This window comes from Microchirus variegatus (genome assembly GCF_963457635.1).
Source record: "Microchirus variegatus genome assembly, chromosome: 3".
Lineage (NCBI taxonomy): Eukaryota > Metazoa > Chordata > Actinopteri > Pleuronectiformes > Soleidae > Microchirus > Microchirus variegatus.
The window spans coordinates 36,337,849-36,356,615 of NC_139804.1; the positions used below are offsets into that span (position 1 = coordinate 36,337,849).

The 18,767-nt window shown below is 34.7% G+C and overlaps 1 protein-coding gene across 2 annotated transcripts in view; it reads left to right on the forward strand.

Annotated features, from left to right (window-relative positions):
- hif1al (hypoxia inducible factor 1 subunit alpha, like) overlaps positions 1 to 9,246 on the forward strand; it is a 19,588-nt gene extending 10,342 nt beyond the window's left edge. The window contains exons 5-15 of one of the 2 annotated variants that reach the window (XM_083887377.1): positions 73 to 188; positions 386 to 570; positions 687 to 793; positions 942 to 1,089; positions 2,324 to 2,583; positions 2,674 to 2,840; positions 2,937 to 3,035; positions 4,205 to 4,437; positions 4,518 to 4,617; positions 5,804 to 5,927; positions 7,854 to 9,246. In XM_083887377.1, coding sequence (XP_083743503.1) covers positions 73 to 188; positions 386 to 570; positions 687 to 793; positions 942 to 1,089; positions 2,324 to 2,583; positions 2,674 to 2,840; positions 2,937 to 3,035; positions 4,205 to 4,437; positions 4,518 to 4,617; positions 5,804 to 5,927; positions 7,854 to 7,921 — 1,607 coding nt within the window. In that variant the 3' untranslated portion in view covers positions 7,922 to 9,246. The remainder of the gene's footprint in view (positions 1 to 72; positions 189 to 385; positions 571 to 686; positions 794 to 941; positions 1,090 to 2,323; positions 2,584 to 2,673; positions 2,841 to 2,936; positions 3,036 to 4,204; positions 4,438 to 4,517; positions 4,618 to 5,803; positions 5,928 to 7,853) is intronic. The other variant, XM_083887378.1, reaches the window with a different exon arrangement.
- Positions 9,247 to 18,767: the final 9,521 nt, after the last annotated feature.

The following is an 18,767-nucleotide window of genomic DNA, read 5'->3' on the forward strand; positions in this document are numbered from 1 at the left end:
ATTAAACTGGATGAAAATTCCATTCAACTTATTAGTCTCTTAGTCTTATTATGTTCATTTTTGTGTTTTTAGGCTTGAATAAGAAATCGGCAAAAGAGCATCTGACTGAGAGAAACTTCTTCCTGCGAATAAAAAGCACCCTGACCAGCAGGGGGCGCACAGTCAACATCAAGTCTGCTACCTGGAAGGTTTGTTTTACTCCTGCAATATTTAAACGTCATTATTTTCCAGTTATAAATGTTATGAAAACTTGCTGAAGTTTGACTTGGAAAGAACTTGTTTGTTTTCAGTAAAGTACGACGTGAAAAAACGTGAAGTTTTTTTGCTTGTGAAATGGTTTCTTCCTCCCCCGTCTTAACTTATTAACGTCCCCGTCTTTCTCCAGGTTCTCCACTGCACTGGTCACATGCGTCCTTTTGGCACTAGCTCCACTCCGCCCCCTGCTGCCAGAGTGATGACCTTGTTGTGCGAGCCCATCCCTCACCCGTCCAGCGTCGAGTTCCCTCTGGATACGTGCACTTTCCTGAGCCGCCACAGTATGGACCTGCGGTTCACACACTGCGAGGGCAGGTGGGACGAACACCTTTGTGTCACCTTTGACCTCCTCCCTTTGTGCCCAGGGAGTCGAGACAAACTGAATATTACAGATGGAGAAAGGGCTTTGAATGTGTTCCCTTTGTTTCCAGGGTGACAGAGTTGATCGGATACAAACCAGGCGACCTGATCGGCCGCTCGGCCTACGAGTTCCACCACGCGCTCGACTCTGATCACGTCAACAAAAGCCTGCGCACCTGTGAGTGTGTACGAGATGATTCGTCACTTTGAATCTTGTGTATTTCCGACCGCTATTGCAAGAGCATTTCAGGTTTTTCCACTGTATTTTGTTTCCTGTATTTAAATCATGTGTTGTATTTCTGTCTGTGTCTTCCTTCTTCCTGCAGTGCTGACCAAAGGTCAGGTGAGCACCAGCCACTACCGCTTCCTGGCGAACAGCGGCGGCTTCGTGTGGGCGGAGACTCAGGCGACCGTCCTCTACAGCAACAAGACGTCGCAGCCCGAGGCCATCGTCTGCCTAAACTTCATCCTCAGGTACTTCCTAAAATACTTTTCCTTGCTTTTCTCGTCTTTAGGTTTAAGACAAATGATAGAAAAACAAATGTTTAATTTTGCTTCTTCACAATGAAAGCTCCTAAACAGACTGATGGTATACAGCATGGGTGTCAAACTCTGGCCCACGGGCCAAATTTGGCGGATTGCCGCCGTGTAATTTCATTTGGCCCTTGAGGCAATATCAAATTAACATTAGAGCTGGCCTGCCGGTATTATACAGCGGTATTATAACACTGCATTCACCGCTAATACTACAAATCCCATAATGCTCTGCTGTTGTTTTGTATTCATTGTTATTTTATTTTCAAATTTATTAGCTTGTGGAAAAAGTTAATGTTGATATTTACCTCAGAAGGCTGCAAATAGAAAAGAGGCATTCAATTTTTTATTTAAATTTTATTTAATATGCCATTGTTTGTTTTTTGAAAGTTGATTTTGCACTATTAAGTTATATAAGCGTTGCTTGTTCCATATTCAGTGTTAAAGCAAATCAGTGTAGCAAACTGAGCAATAATTAACATTTTATTCATGCACTTTCTCTTGCTACTTCAAGGCTTGAATGTTTGATTCATTCATTATTGCACTGCTCCGGGTTAGTTTGTACTTCACCTCACTGTGTGCTGTGTGTGTTCACTAATTCACGGTTGCAGTAATTGGAATTTCCCCACTGCGGGACTAATAAGGGAATCTTAAATCTTAAATCTTAAATCTTAAATTGTTATTTTATTTTCAAATTTAATATTAGCCTGTGGAAAAAGTTTATTTTGATATTTACCTCAGAAGGCTGCAAATAGAAAAGAGGCATTCAATTTTTATTTAAATTTTATTTGATATGCCATTGATATTTTTTAAATTATTATTATTATTATTTGAAACTCGATTTTGCATGTCACTATAAAGTTATATAAGCCTTGCTTGTTCAATATTCAATGCAAAACTTGTTTCGGTCCCTATTAAAAGGTTAATTTGTTCAACCTCGGCCGGCGGCTTTGTTCAGTTTTAAATTTTGGCCCACTCTGTATTTGAGTTTGACACCCCTGGTATACAGTTACATGTGTGAGCCCCCCCATGTGGCACATGGCAGTATTACATGAAGAACAGAACTCAAATTACTGTCACTTAACTCTTTTGTGTCCTGTTCTAAAAGAGATTTCCTTTAGTTTAAAACAATCATTTTCTTAGAAATTGATGAAAATGGGGAACTCTTCTGCAGTGCCGTGGAGCAGCCAGATGTCGTTTTCTCCGTGGAGCAGCGCCGTTGCGAGAGCCTCATGAAAGCCGAACCCCTGTCGCCGGCTCCTCCGCCGACACCAGAGGAACTGGAGAGCCCCGACTCTGAAGAAGAGCATCTCACCATCTTCAGTCCGACTGAGGAGGTGGCAGGAGGTGGGTCAGAATCCAGCATCAGACAGACGGAGACACCAGAGGAGGACTTGGCTTCTGAGGATAAAGATGCCGTCAAACCATCGGCAGGTGAGATGGACAAAAGGGGCCGTTATAAATCTTTTTTTTTTTTTTTTCATTCACTGGTTTAAATCTCCTGCCGTTTTCTGTCTCCATCAGACTTTGTTGAGCTGTCGTTCATCAGTACAAAGACGAGCAACCAGGTGCCGGAACAACCTCAGAAACTATGCACTCCACAGCTGCTGCAGCTCCTCACGCCCATCTTCGACCCCATCACACCACCACCGTCTGCATCACCACCAGCTTCCTCGGCTGATTCTGTTCTGGTAAATAAGCCTTGAAATCTTTCAAAAACGTTGAAAAAAAAAAATCAGTGTCTCTGTTTGGTTTAACTCCTATTTTTCCTCTGTCTTCTTCCTCAGAGCCTCAGTGATGACGAGGAACAGATGGACACCAGTGAAGTGGAGAAGTTCTTCGACACTCGGAAAGAAGATGGACAACGGCAAGAAAAAGCCCTGGAGGTCAGAGGAGAAAACATGCTGTCGTTTCTAGGTGGTCTTTTTTAGCTGAGCCTGTGTCACTAATAACATCGACCTATTTATCCTCTTATCTACGAAGTATTGCAAACTACGATTATTAGGAGCATAAATCTCAAGAGGAAAGTCTGTCTTAAAAATTGTCAAAATCGATCATGAAGAATATGAAACGCTTTGTCTTTTAAAATCCTTGCTGGTGACGAAGTCAAACTCGGATTTAATCTAGAAATGTTTTAACTTTGAAATAAAAGAAAAAACAGAGATTTAATTTTGCTGATTTAGAAAAATAAAAAACGCCATGGTTCATGGATGTTGTGAAGAGGGCAGCTGGGGTAAACGGAAGAGGACACGAGGAAAAGGACAAGATAAGATAAGATAAGATAGTCCTTGTTTAGTCCAGACATGGGGACATGTACAGTGTCACAGCAGCAAAGGCAATAAAGATAAAGGTAGTAAAAGATGCGCTGTGGTGACCCCTAAAGGCCACATTATACTTCTCCGACTGCGTATGCGTTATCTGACTGACACGCTCTGCAATTTCCCGCCCGATCAGTAGGGGTCGCTGCGCAAGGTTGTTGTGCTTTTGGCTACAGTGAACAATGGTGTCCGAGAGAGAAAGAGAGAGAAAGACTGTTGTTGTTGAAACAGTGGCCGTTTGTCACTTTTCTGTGTCACAGAACGCAGTTTTAAGATAATTTGAGGGCGAGAAATTGGCCATTTAGAGTCTAAACATGTGCTGTGTGTGTTAAGATATGACGTATTTATAGTTTGGCAGCGACGTTATCGGCGGGGATCAGCTCCGCCTCTGTGGACGCTCGGTGCTCACTGTGAGCCGGCACAGAGCAGCGTTATCTCGGTCTGTCCTGAGGACCAATCACAGCTCTTGCCGTCTCCGTTGTCCCTTGACGGAGTGACGGACACTTAGAAAATATTTTGTGCAGTCGGAGACGACGCAGAGGCTCCTCGACAGGCTCTGAGTCGACGCAGAGGACTATGCGTAACCTACGTAGAACACTTTACGCAGGAGTATGAATTGGGCTTAAAGGGGGAAAAATAATCTCAAAGTGTTATAATATAATACTAACACACCTCTGTTCTTGACTGTGCTTTCTGTTGGTGCGTGGACACTTTCTCACTTTCCTGTCTCTTCTCAGAACATGGATGAGGTGGATCTGGAAATGTTGGCTCCTTACATCTCTATGGACGACGATTTCCAGCTCACCATCCTCAGCAGTTTACCTGAGGAAACCAGCCGGCCTCCTTCAGGACCTTCAGTCGTGTCTCCCGCGATCACGGCGAACAGGAAACGGTATGAGGCACATGTCAAAGACAGCAGCTCGATGTTTTACGTCTCTGGTGTCTTTTTCTTGAATGACAATGACGCGAGGTAGAAAATGTGCTTCATACTTGATATTTAAAAGGATAATTATGTTTCCTCGCCTGATGAAAATCTTTACGTCTCTGTAGGGCTCTTGTCTGTGACAAGGACCTGTCGTTTCTGGACAAGAGGCCCAAACGAGGCTCTATGTCCACAGAAGAGGGAATTCTTCTCAGCCACAAAATGTTGGTGAGTGCAAAAAAAAAAAAAATTTTCCAAAGAATTTTCAAATTTTGGACGACATAGTACAGTATGACGTTTTTGTCTAATTTTGGAACAATTTTTTTTCAGAAAAATGGTCCAATTGTGGACCAAAATTTTTTTTCCAAAATTTTTTCAAATTTTGCATGGTATACTATAGTATGATGTTTTTGTCAAATTTTGGACCCAAATTAAAAAAAAAAATAATAATCTTTTGGACGACATAGTATAGTGTGACATTTTTGTCAAGTTTTGGACCAAAAAAAGTTTTTCAAAAGAAGTTGTGACATTTTGGACAACATAATATAATGACATCTTTGTAAGATTTTTTGACCCAAAAAAAAAAAACGTCAAATTTTGGACGACATAGTATAGTATGACGTTTTTGTCAAATTCTGGAGCAAAACTTTTTTTTTTTTTTTAATTGTCAAATTTTGGACCAAATTTTTCTTCCCCAAAAAATTTACATTTTGGCTGACATAGTTATTAAGTATGACGCCTTTGTCAAATTTTGGACCCACTTTCTTTCAAATTTTGGACGAAAACATTTTTTCCAAACAATTTTCAAATTTTGGACTACAGGACGTTTTCCTCAAATTTTGGACGACATAGTACAGTATGACGTTTTTGTCTAATTTTGGACCCAAATTAAAAAAAAAAAAAAAAATATATGATTTTGGACGACATAGTATAGTGTGACATTTTTGTCAAGTTTTGGACTAAAAAAAGTTTTTCAAAAGAAATTGTGACATTTTGGACAACATAATATAATATGACTTCTTTGTTAGATTTTTTGACCACATATAAGATGTATCTGACTTAACAATCCCCTGTGAGTTTAATCTTGGGAAACAGGATTCTTGGTAAATACGATCAGGACAATTTCCTGATTTTCCTCGATAATTAATTTAATTTAAGAAATGTGGGGGAAAAAAGGATATTATTTTTCTCAAAACACAGGACATGAGTGCAGCAGTAAAATGACACACAGCCTATGAAGAGAAAGTGATAAAAAGCTCACACACAGGTGATTTAATCCAGGTCCATCCTAGAACACAGCATAATGAATCACTCACTCTTTCTCCTCACGTTCAGTTTCAAACTTTCAAACGTTTTCACCTTTTATCCTCCATGTTTCCCCCTTTTTTTCTTTTTTTTACCTCTCTATGTTCAGGGCTGTCTGGAGGAGACCGACCAATCAGATTTGATCTTAGACCTCGCCCCAAGGGGGCGGAGCAAACTGCTCACAGACAGAGACCCTGTTTTAGGAGGCATGCAGGGACTGTGTGAAACTGCAGGTAAGAGGCACTCGCAGCACCTTTCTCTGTCCAATCCAACCCAACTTTATTTACAAAGCACTTTTAACAGCTGAAACAAAGTGCTGTAAATAAAACGAATAAAACACAAGACCTAATAGACCTAAGAACAAACATTAACATACTGGAGAAAGTATAAAAACAACACAAACAAGCCATACAATAAAACTATAAAAAAGATACAACCGCCTTATACTGAGTGGAAAGATAAAGCGTAAAAGTGGGCGGTGAAGGGGCGTGTCTGACATGCACAGCTCTGTCCCCTCTGAGCTTCAGAGCAGCTGATCAGCTGACCTCAGAGAGTGGACAGGAGTGTACGGATGAAGCGGCTCAGAGAGCCAAGGCGGTGGCAAGACCATTTAAGGATTTAAAAACAAATTAATCATTTTAAAATTAACTCTAAAATGCACGTGCAGCCGGTGGAGTGAGGCTAAAATAGGCGTGAGGTGTTCCCTCTTACATGCACCAGTTAAAAGACGCACTGGAGACGTCTGACTCCAAAATACAGTGTGTTGCAGTGATGTAATAAAGATGTAATAAAAGCATGTATTACAGTCTCAAAGTGCTGTTTGGGGAAAAAAGCTGGATTTCACTACTGCACCAATTTGACGGTCGAATTTAAAATCACTGTGCATTTTAAAACCCATTAAAACCCAGATTATGAGGCGCCAAAGTACGGAAGCGTATTGCATTCACTTGAAAAAAAAAAAAACTCCTGTTTTTCTCAGTAATTAATTTCCGGTTTGATTTTTTGAATAATTTTTTTTCTGTTTTTCTGACTAATATTTTTCCCCTGTTTTTCTGTCTAATTTTTTTTTCCGTTTTTTCTGAGTAATTATTTTTCTGTTTTTCGTGCAAAAAAATTTTCCCCCTGTTTTTCGGAGTAATTTTTTTTTCTGTTTTTCGGAGTAATTTTTTTAAAGTTTCCGTGCAAATCCCCCCCCCCCCCCCTGTTTTTCGGAGTATTTTTCTTTCTGTTTTAAGGAGTCATTTTTTTATAACGACCTGGACGGCTTGTTTAGTTTAATCAAGTTTTACTTTGATCTGGGTTTAAGACACTGGGAGATAGTCCTGTCTTTAGATGGTATTATCATTAGTTTGTCGACTTAACGCAGGCACCTGAGGACTGCGGTTGTTCAGAAGGAAAGCCCATTCAGATCTGCTAGACATAGCAATCTTTCTCCAGGATCAGTTGGACAGATATGGCATGCTCCATGGATAGAAGATGATGCATTTGAAATACATTCAGGCTGGCTACGTTGTGACTCAAGAGACGATCAGGAGACTGCTGAAAATATTGGATGCACACGGTGTGCAGCTGAGGCGCCGGAATCGCCTTCGGCGGCGTGTAGTGTACCATAGCAAGAGTTCACGATAATTCTGAAAAAAATTACTCTGAAAAACAGGGGAAAAAAATATTTGCACGAAAAACTGAAAAAAAAATGTACTCAGAAAAACGGGGGAAACAAATATTTGCAAAAAAAATTAATCTGAAAAACAGAAAAAAAATTACTCAGAAAAACAGAAAAAAAAATATACAGAAAAACAGGGAAAAAATATTAGTCAGAAAAACAGAAAAAAAAATATTCAAAAAATCAAACCGAAAATTAATTACTGAGAAAAACAGTATTTTTTTTTTTTTTTTTCAAGTGAATGCAATACGCTTCAGTACCAAAGGGCCCAGCTCACACTTATTCCATGGGATATGATGCCCTCTGGTGGACGAAATAAACCCGTGCAGCTTCAGGTGTTTAGCTGAAGGATTGGCCTTGGGGTTACGTTGGAGACATTTGATGCTGCTTCATTACTGAATTCCTCAGTTTAGATGTTGTCTTCTTAGCAGAAGCACGTTGTTAGTTTGTGTTGTTGCTCTTACAACGTTTGTCTTTGTCTTTCTCTCTCTCTCAGCTCTGATGAGGGACATGTTCATACCACGCCGGCCTGACCTGTCTGCACCTCTCTCGCCTATGACTTGACGGAGCCTTTGTCAGATCACAGAGGTTTTGGACAAGAAAAAACAAAAAGACAATGCCGTTACTCATCCGCACAAATGCTAATGCAACACAACCACGTATACACACGATTATAAACTCACACATGCTGTAAGGTCAACTCGACGTCGCTGCTTGTAGCTGAACCAGAACAGGTTACTAATGTGTTTTTCTCATCCGTATCTCATTATCAAACCAGAGCCAACGATCTGCAAAATCACATCCACTTTTCATGTTACATGTTATCTGTGATTTTAACGTGGTCGGTGTGTTTTGACGGAATCAGCAGGCGGTGCTAACGGTGAAATATATATATAAAAAAAGAAATCCTGCATGAGTTTGAGCAGTGAGACAAATCTGTGCAGCTAAATCAGACTTTTGTAATCTGTAATTTCGGTGCTTCTGTCGTTATTTAATCCTGCAAAGCAGGAGCTCCCGTTATTCCCGCAATTCTCTTCATTTGTGTTTCTGGAAAAAATTGCTCTCACTGCCGTAACAATCGAATCAATCACACCAACAAACAATACTTGCGAATATCAGTGGCATCGTTCTTCAGTGGCATATTTTACATCTTTTTTATACACGTGTGCTAAAATGAAATTGTGTTTTATTTCAATTAATGCTTTTAGTCGAAGTTTTCAACTGCAAATTTCCTCCGTTTTCGATTCAGAACGTCGATCGATGCATGTTTGATTTAGTTTGATTATCATTTCGAATGTATAATCTGATTAAATTCCCCCGCGCTGAAGCGGTTAATGAGACGAACAGTAGAGTTAGCTCGCTTATATATTATTCTCATTAGAAGTGTAAGTAACGGCTCGTAATCCTGCTTTTGTGGCATAGATTTCATGTATAAGCTGCTGTACGCTAGTGTTGCTCAGTTGTACGGTGATGCTTCTACACACAGATGTGTAGGTTTGTTTTTCTTTCAACTCGGATGCATTTGCTACATAAACCCTCAAACCGTCCACATTTAATGTGAAATTTGATATATATATATTTTTTGAAATGATACATAGCTGTTTCATAGCTCATGTAGCTAGACGACATTTCAGTGACAGTCTGCATTAGCCACATAATCTGCTCTAAATGTCCATGGTGATTTAACATGATGGAGAAATACTGTTGTTTTCTTTTCTGTTTCATGTTTATCCTGTTTGCATTCTTCAACTAAATAAAGCTGCTGAAGCAGAAGCAGTTGTGTGGTCTGTGTGTATAAAGAAACGCTCATCAGTAAATGTCAAATATTAAAACAGTCGGCTTTTAACTTTGATAATGGTCTGTATTTATATCATTATATTATTTATATAGCGCTTCCCAAGGAATGGAACCAAGCTGGGAATCAAACAACAACCTTCGAGTTGAAAGACAACTCGCTCTACCACTGAGCTACCGTCACCCCCAGAGTCTCAAACTGTGTAGGGCATCATCATCATCATCATCATCATCATCATCATCATCATCATCATCATCATCATCATCATCATCATCATCATCATCATCATCATCATCATCATCATCATCATCACCACACCACCAGTGTGCAGCCTGCTGGGATTTAGAAACACAGGAAGTTGGCTTTTATTCTGAAAGGAATTCTAGTAAACGGCCACTGGTGAAAATGAAAACATTTACGCAAATACTTTTCAACTGGAATGTATTTCAGAGGACACTGAAGATTCCAGTCCAGTGTTAATCAGGCATGTTTATTTACATACAATTGTGTTTCAACGTAAATGTCATGTATACTTTTAAAATCTGTATTTATTTATTAAAACAAGTGCAATTGTAGAAAACACTCTTGACACTGCACTTCCTAATTGCACTACTAAGCAGCCATTTTACATTTTACTCATATTTTGCAAGAATAGTCTTAATTTAAAAGTATTTTGGGCGACAAACTATAGTATGTGTTTGTCAAAATTTGGACCAACAATTTTCTTTCAAAGAAATTGTAAAATTTTGGACGAAAATATTTTTTCCAAAGAATTTTCAAATTTTGGACTACATGACGTTTTTCCTCAAATTTTGGACGGCATAGTACAGTATGACGTTTTTTTTGTCTAATTTTAGAACAAAACTTTTTCTTTTTAAAAAAAAATGGTCCAATTGTGGACCAAATTTTTTTTTTGCAAAATGTTTTCAAATTTTGCATGGTATACAATAGTATGATGTTTTTGTCAAATTTTGGACGCAAATTGAAAAAAAAAATAAAAAATCTGATTTTGGACGACATAGTATAGTGTGACATTTTTGTCAAGTTTTGGACCAAAAACAATTTTTCAAAAGAAATTGTGACATTTTGGACAACATAATATAATATGACGTCTTTGTAAGATTTTTTGACCCAAAAAAAAAAAGTCACATTTTGGATGACATAGTATAGTATGACGTTTTTGTCAAATTCTGGATCAAAACATTTTTTTTTTTTAATTGTCAAATTTTGGACCAAAACATTTTTTCAAAAAATTGTCAAATTTTGGCTGACATAGTTATTAAGTATGACTTTGTCTTTGTCAAATTTTGGACCCAATTTTTTTTTCAAATTTTGGACGAAAACATTTTTTCCAAAGAATTTTCAAATTTTGGACTACATGACGTTTTTCCTCAAATTTTGGACGGCATAGTACAGTATGACGTTTTTGTCTAATTTTGGAACAAAACTTTTTCAAAAAAATGGTCCAATTGTGGACCAAATTTTTTTTTCCAAAATGTTTTCAAATTTTGCATGGTATACTATTGTAGGATGTTTTTGTCAAATTTTGGACCCAAATAAAAAATAAAAAAAAATAAGATTTTGGACGACATAGTATTTTTGTCAAGTTTTGGACCAAAAAAAGTTTTTCAAAAGAAATTGTGACATTTTGGACAACATAATATAATATGATGTCTTTGTAAGATTTTTTGACCCAAAAAAAATCTGACCAAAATATTTTTTTCGAAAAAATTGTCAAACTTTGTACTACATAGTATAGTATGACGTTTTTGGACCAAAACTTTTTTTTCAAAAAAAATTTCAAATTTTGGACGACATATGAGTATGACGTGTTTGTCAAATTGACAGAAATTTTTTTTCCAATTTTTTTTCCTAATTTTTGGATGACATAGTATAGTACGACGTATTTGTCAAATTTTGGACCAAAACATTTTTTTCAGAAAAATTGTCAAATTATGGACCCAAATAATAAAAAAAAAATCTGATTTTGGACGACGTAGTATAGTGTGACATTTTTGTCAAGTTTTGGACCAAAAACAGTTTTTCAAAAGAAATTGTGACATTTTGGACAACATAATATAATATGACGTCTTTGTAAGATTTTTTGACCCCAAAAAAAATAAATCTGATTTTGGACGACATAGTATAGTATGACGTTTTTGTCAAATTCTGGAGCAAAACATTTTTTTTTTTTTTTTTTAATTGTCAACTGCCATAACAATCGAATCAATCACACCAACAAACAATACTTGCGAATATCAGTGGCATCGTTCTTCAGTGGCATATTTTACATCTTTTTTATACACGTGTGCTAAAATGAAATTGTGTTTTATTTCAATTAATGCTTTTAGTCGAAGTTTTCAACTGCAAATTTTCGATTTCCTCCGTTTTCGATTCAGAACGTCGATCGATGCATGTTTGATTTAGTTTGATTATCATTTCAAATGTATAATCTGATTAAATTCCCCCGCGCTGAAGCGGTTAAACAGTAGAGTTAGCTGGCTTATATATTATTCTCATTAGAAGTGTAAGTAACGGCTCGTAATCCTGCTTTTGTCGCATAGATTTCATGTATAAGCTGCTGTACGCTAGTGTTGCTCAGTTGTACGGTGATGCTTCTACACACAGATGTGTAGGTTTGTTTTTCTTCCAACTCGGATGCATTTGCTACATAAACCATCAAACCGTCCACATGTAATGTGAAATTTGATATTTTTTTTGTTTTTTCAAATGATACATAGCTGTTTCATAGCTCATGTAGCTGGACGACATTTCAGTGACAGTCTGCATTAGCCACAGAATCTGCTCTAAATGTCCGTGGTGATTTAACATGATGGAGAAATACTGTTGTTTTCTTTTCTGTTTCATGTTTATCCTGTTTGCATTCTTCAACTAAATAAAGCTGCTGAAGCAGAAGCAGTTGTGTGGTCTGTGTGTATAAAGAAACGCTCATCAGTAAATGTCAAATATTAAAACAGTCGGCTTTTAACTTTGATAATGGTCTGTATTTATATCATTATATTATTTATATAGCGCTTCCCAACGAATGGAACCAAGCTGGGAATCAAACAACGACCTTCGAGTTGAAAGACAACTCGCTCTACCGCTGAGCTACCGTCACCCCCAGAGCCTCAAACTGTGAAGGGCATCATCATCATCATCATCATCATCATCATCATCATCATCATCATCATCATCATCATCATCATCATCATCATCATCATCATCATCACACCACACCACCAGTGTGCAGCCTGCTGGGATTTAGAAACACAGGAAGTTGGCTTTTATTCTGAAAGGAATTCTAGTAAACGGCCACTGGTGAAAATGAAAACATTTACGCAAATACTTTTCAACTGGAATGTATTTCAGAGGACACTGAAGATTCCAGTCCAGTGTTAATCAGGCATGTTTATTTACATACAATTGTGTTTCAATGTAAATGTCATGTATACTTTTAAAATCTGTATTTATTAAAACAAGTGCAATTGTAGAAAACACTGACAGTGCACTTCCTAATTGCACTACTAAGCAGTCATTTTATATTTTACTCATATTTTGCAAGAATAGGCTTCATTTAAAAGTATTTTGGGCAACAAACTATAGTATGTGTTTGTCAAAATTTGGACCAACAATTTTATTTCAAAAAAATTGTAAAATTTTGGACCAAAATATTTTTTCAAAAAAATTGTCAAATTTTGGCCGACATAGTTATTAAGTATGACGTCTTTGCCAAATTTTGGACGAAAACATTTTTTCCAAACGATTTTCAAATTTTGGACGACATAGTATAGTATGACGTTTTGTCTAATTTTGGAACATTTTTTTTTTCAAAAAAATGGTCCAATTGTGGACCAAATTTTTTTTCCCAACATTTTTTCAAATTTTGCATGGTATACATTATACAAACTACATTGCATGATGTTTTTGTCAAATTTTGGACCAAAAAAAAAAAAAAAACTAAATCAGATTTTGGATGACATAGTATAGTGTGACATTTTTGTCAAGTTTTGGACCAAAAACAGTTTTTCAAAAGAAATTGTGACATTTTGGACAACATAATATAATATGACGTCTTTTTAAGATTTTTTGACCAAAAACAAAAAAGTCAAATTTTGGACGACATAGTATAGTATGACGTTTTTGTCAAATTCTGGAGCAAAACATTTTTTTTTTTTTTTTAATTGTCAAATTTTGGACCAAAATATTTTTTCGAAAAACTTGTCAAACTTTGGAGCACAAAGTATAGTATAACGTTTTTGGACCAAAACTTTTTTTTCTAAAAAATTGTCTAATTTTGGAAGACATATTATTATAGTATGACGTGTTTGTCAAATTTTGGACAAAAAAAAGTTTTCCAAATATTTTTCCTAATTTTTGGATGACATATAGTATGACGTATTTGTCAAATTTTGGACCAAAACATATTTTTCAGAAAAAATGTCAAATTTTGGATGACATAGTATAGTAAAGTTAGTATAACATAGTATACTATGATTTTTGAGTCTTTGTCAAATTTTGGACCCAAAAAAATTGTCAAATTTTGGACGAAAACATTTTTTCCAAAGAATTTTCAAATTTTGGACTACATGACGTTTTTCCTCAAATTTTGGACGACATAGTACAGTATGACGTTATACTGTTGTTTTCTTTTCTTTTTCATGTTTATCCTGTTTGCATTCTTCAACTAAATAAAGCTGCTGAAGCAGAAGCAGTTGTGTGGTCTGTGTGTATAAAGAAACTCTCAGTAAATGTCAAATATTAAAACAGTCGGCTTTTAACTTTGATAATGGTCTGTATTTATATCATTATATTATTTATATTGCGCTTCCCAAGGAATGGAACCAAGCTGGGAATCAAACAACAACCTTCGAGTTGAAAGACAACTCGCTCTACCGCTGAGCTACCGTCACCCCCAGAGCCTCAAACTGTGTAGGGCATCATCATCATCATCATCATCATCATCATCATCATCATCATCATCATCATCATCATCATCATCATCATCATCATCATCACCACACCACCAGTGTGCAGCCTGCTGGGATTTAGAAACACAGGAAGTTGGCTTTTATTCTGAAAGGAATTCTAGTAAACGGCCACTGGTGAAAATGAAAACATTTACGCAAATACTTTTCAACTGGAATGTATTTCAGAGGACACTGAAGATTCCAGTCCAGTGTTAATCAGGCATGTTTATTTACATACAATTGTGTTTCAACGTAAATGTCATGTATACTTTTAAAATCTGTATTAATTAAAACAAGTGCAATTGTAGAAAACACTGACACTGCACTTCCTAATTGCACTACTAAGCAGTCATTTTACATTTTGCTCATATTTTGCAAGAATAGTCTCCATTTGAAAGTATTTTGGGCGACAAACTATAGTATGTGTTTGTCAAAATTTGGACCAACAATTTTCTTTCAAAGAAATTGTAAAATTTTGGACCAAAATCTTTTTTCAAAAGAAATTGTAACATTTTGGACAACATAATATAATATGACGTCTTTTGCATGGTATACAATAGTATGAGGTTTTTGTCAAATGTTGGACCCAAAAAAAAAATTTTGGACGACATGACGTTTTTCCTCAAACTTTGGACGACATAGTACATTATGATGTTTTTGTCTAATTTTGGAACAAAACTTTTTTTTTTCCCAAAATGTTTTCAAATTTTGCATGGTGTTACGACCCCAGGGTCGTGCCCACTTGTGTCTGCATGTGAGTGTGAGATGGGTTGCAGGTGTGTGTGTGTGAGTGTGTTTGAGTGAATGAGTCTAGGTGGATCCTGGGAGCTGATTGGTCCACCACAGGAGGGAATCAAATAAGAGGCCTGAACATCCCAGCTGCAATTGACTTCCTCAAACCTCTCACAGCCAGACTGCCAGCAGACATTTTGTGCTTGGTTTTAATAAACCTTTAAAATGGTTTCTGTTTGTGTGTTGCTGGTGGTTTCTTTTTAAGGGAGGAGGGAGTCTCTTTATTCTTGTTGTGATTGGGTTTTTCCCCTAGGCCTGGTCGTAACACATGGTATACTATAGCATGATGTTATTGTCAAATAAAAAAAAAAGATTTTGGACGACATAGTATAGTGACATTTTTGTCAAATTTTTGGACCAAAAAAAGTTTTTCAAAAGAAATTGTGAAAGTGTGGACTACATAATATAATATGACGTCTTTGTAAAAATTTGGACCAAAAAAAAAAAACGTCAAATTTTGGGCAAGTATAGTATGAAGTTTTTGTCAAATTTTGGAGCAAAACATTTTTATTTATTTTTTTTTAATTGTCAAATTTTGGCCAAAATATTTTTTTCGAAAAATTGTCAAACTTTGGAATACATAGTATAGTATGACGTCAAATTTTGTACAAAAATTTTTTTTCCTAATTTTTTTCCTAATTTTTGGATGACTTAAAGTATGACGTATTTGTCAAATTTTGGACCAAAACATTTATATAAACATCATGACGTCTTTTGCATGGTATACAATAGTATGATGTTTTTGTCAAATGTTGGACCCAAAAAAAAAAAACGTCAAATTTTGGACGACATAGTATAGTATGACGTTTTTGTCAAATTCTGGAGCAAAACTTTTTTTTTTTTTTTAATCGTCAAATTTTGGACCAAAATATTTTTTTCGAAAAAAATTTGAAACTTTGGAGTACATAGTATAGTATGACGTTTTTGGACCAAAACTTTTTATTCTAAAAAAATTTCGAATTTTGGACGACATAGTATAGTGACATTTTTGTCAAATTTTTGGACAAAAAAAGTTTTTCAAAAGAAATTGTGAAAGTGTGGACTACATAATATAATATGACGTCTTTGTAAAAATTTGGACCAAAAAAAAACCCGTCAAACTTTGGGCAAGTATAGTATGAAGTTTTTGTCAAATTTTGGAGCAAAACATTTTTATTTTATTTTTTTTAATTGTCAAATTTTGGACCAAAATATTTTTTTCGAAAAATTGTCAAACTTTGGACTACATAGTATAGTATGACGTTTTTGGAACAAAACTTTTTTTTCAAATTTTTTTTCAAATTTTGGACATGTTATTATAATATGACGTGTTTGTCAAATTTTGTACAAAATTTTTTTTTCCTAATTGTTTTCCTAGTTTTTGGATGACTTAAAGTATGACGTATTTGTCAAATTTTGGACCAAAACATTTATATAAACATTCTGACGTCTTTTGCATGGTATACAATAGTATGATGTTTTTGTCAAATGTTGGACCCCCCCAAAAAAAACGTCAAATTTTGGACGACATAGTATAGTATGACGTTTTTGTCAAATTCTGGAGCAAAACTTTTTTTTTTTTTTTTTAATCGTCAAATTTTGGACCAAAATATTTTCTTCGAAAAAAATTTCAAACTTTGGAGTACATAGTATAGTATGACGTTTTTGGACCAAAACTTTTAATTCTAAAAAAATTTCAAATTTTGGACGACATAGTATAGTGACATTTTTGTCAAATTTTTGGACAAAAAAAGTTTTTCAAAAGAAATTGTGAAAGTGTGGAGTACATAATATAATATGACGTCTTTGTAAAAATTTGGACCAAAAAAAAAAAACGTCAAATTTTGGGCAAGTATAGTATGAAGTTTTTGTCAAATTTTGGAGCAAAACATTTTTATTTATTTTTTTTTAATTGTCAAATTTTGGACCAAAATATTTTTTTCGAAAAATTGTCAAACTTTGGACTACATAGTATAGTATGACGTTTTTGGAACAAAACTTTTTTTTCAAATTTTTTTTCAAATTTTGGACATGTTATTATAGTATGACGTGTTTGTCAAATTTTGTACAAAATTTTTTTTTCCTAATTTTTTTCCTAATTTTTGGATGACTTATAGTATGACGTATTTGTCAAATTTTGGACCAAAACATTTATATAAACATCATGACGTCTTTTGCATGGTATACAATAGTATGACGTTTTTGTCAAATGTTGGACCCAAAAAAAAAAACCGTCAAATTTTGGACGACATAGTATAGTATGACGTTTTTGTCAAATTCTGGAGCAAAACTTTTTTTTTTTTTTTTTTAATCGTCAAATTTTGGACCAAAATATTTTTTTCAAAAAAAATTTCAAACTTTGGAGTACAAAGTATAGTGACATTTTTGTCAAATTTTTGGACAAAAAAAGTTTTTCAAAAGAAATTGTGAAAGTGTGGACTACATAATATAATATGACGTCTTTGTAAGAATTTGGACCAAAAAAAAAAAAACGTCAAATTTTGGGCAAGTATAGTATGACGTTTTTGTCAAATTTTGGAGCAAAACATTTTTATTTTATTTTTTTTAATTGTCAAATTTTGGACCAAAATATTTTTTTCAAAAAATTGTCAAACATTGGACTACATAGTATAGTATGACGTTTTTGGAACAAAACTTTTTTTTCAAAAATCTTTTCAAATTTTGGACATGTTATTATAGTATGACGTGTTTGTCAAATTTTGTACAAAAAATTTTTTTCCTAATTTTTTTCCTAATTTTTGGATGACATAGTATGACGTATTTGTCAAATTTTGGACCAAAACATTTATATAAACATCATGACGTCTTTTGCATGCAATAGTATGATGTTTTTGTCAAATGTTGGACCCAAAAAAAAAAAACGTCAAATTTTGGACGACATAGTATAGTATGACGTTTTTGTCAAATTCTGGAGCAAAACTTTTTTTTTTTTTTTTTAATCGTCAAATTTTGGACCAAAATATTTTTTTCAAAAAAAAATTCAAACTTTGGAGTACAAAGTATAGTATGACGTTTTTGGACCAAAACTTTTTATTCTAAAAATTTTTTCAAACTTTGGACTACATAGTATAGTATGACGTTTTTGGAACAAAACTTTTTTTTCAAATTTTTTTTCAAATTTTGGACATGTTATTATAGTATGACGTGTTTGTCAAATTTTGTACAAAATTTTTTTTTCCTAATTTTTGGATGACTTTAAGTATGACGTATTTGTCAAATTTTGGACCAAAACATTTATATAAACATCATGACGTCTTTTGCATGGTATACAATAGTATGATGTTTTTGTCAAATGTTGGACCCCAAAAAAAAAAACGTCAAATTTTGGACGACATAGTATAGTATGACGTTTTTGTCAAATTCTGGAGCAAAACTTTTTTTTTTTTTTTTTAATTGTCAAATTTTGGACCAAAATATTTTTTCGAAAAATTGTCAAACTTTGGACTACATAGTATAGTATGACGTTTTTGGAACAAAACTTTTTTTTCAAAAATGTTTTCAAATTTTGGACATGTTATTATAGTATGATGTGTTTGTCAAATTTTATACAAAAAAATTTTTTCCTAATTTTTTTCCTAATTTTTGGATGACTTATAGTATGACGTATTTGTCAAATTTTGGACCAAAACATTTATATAAACATCATGACGTCTTTTGCATGGTATACAATAGTATGATGTTTTTGTCAAATGTTGGACCCAAAAAAAAAAAACGTCAAATTTTGGACGACATAGTATAGTATGACGTTTTTGTCAAATTCTGGAGCAAAACTTTTTTTGTTTTTTTTTTAATCGTCAAATTTTGGACCAAAATATTTTTTTCAAAAAAGATTTCAAACTTTGGAGTACAAAGT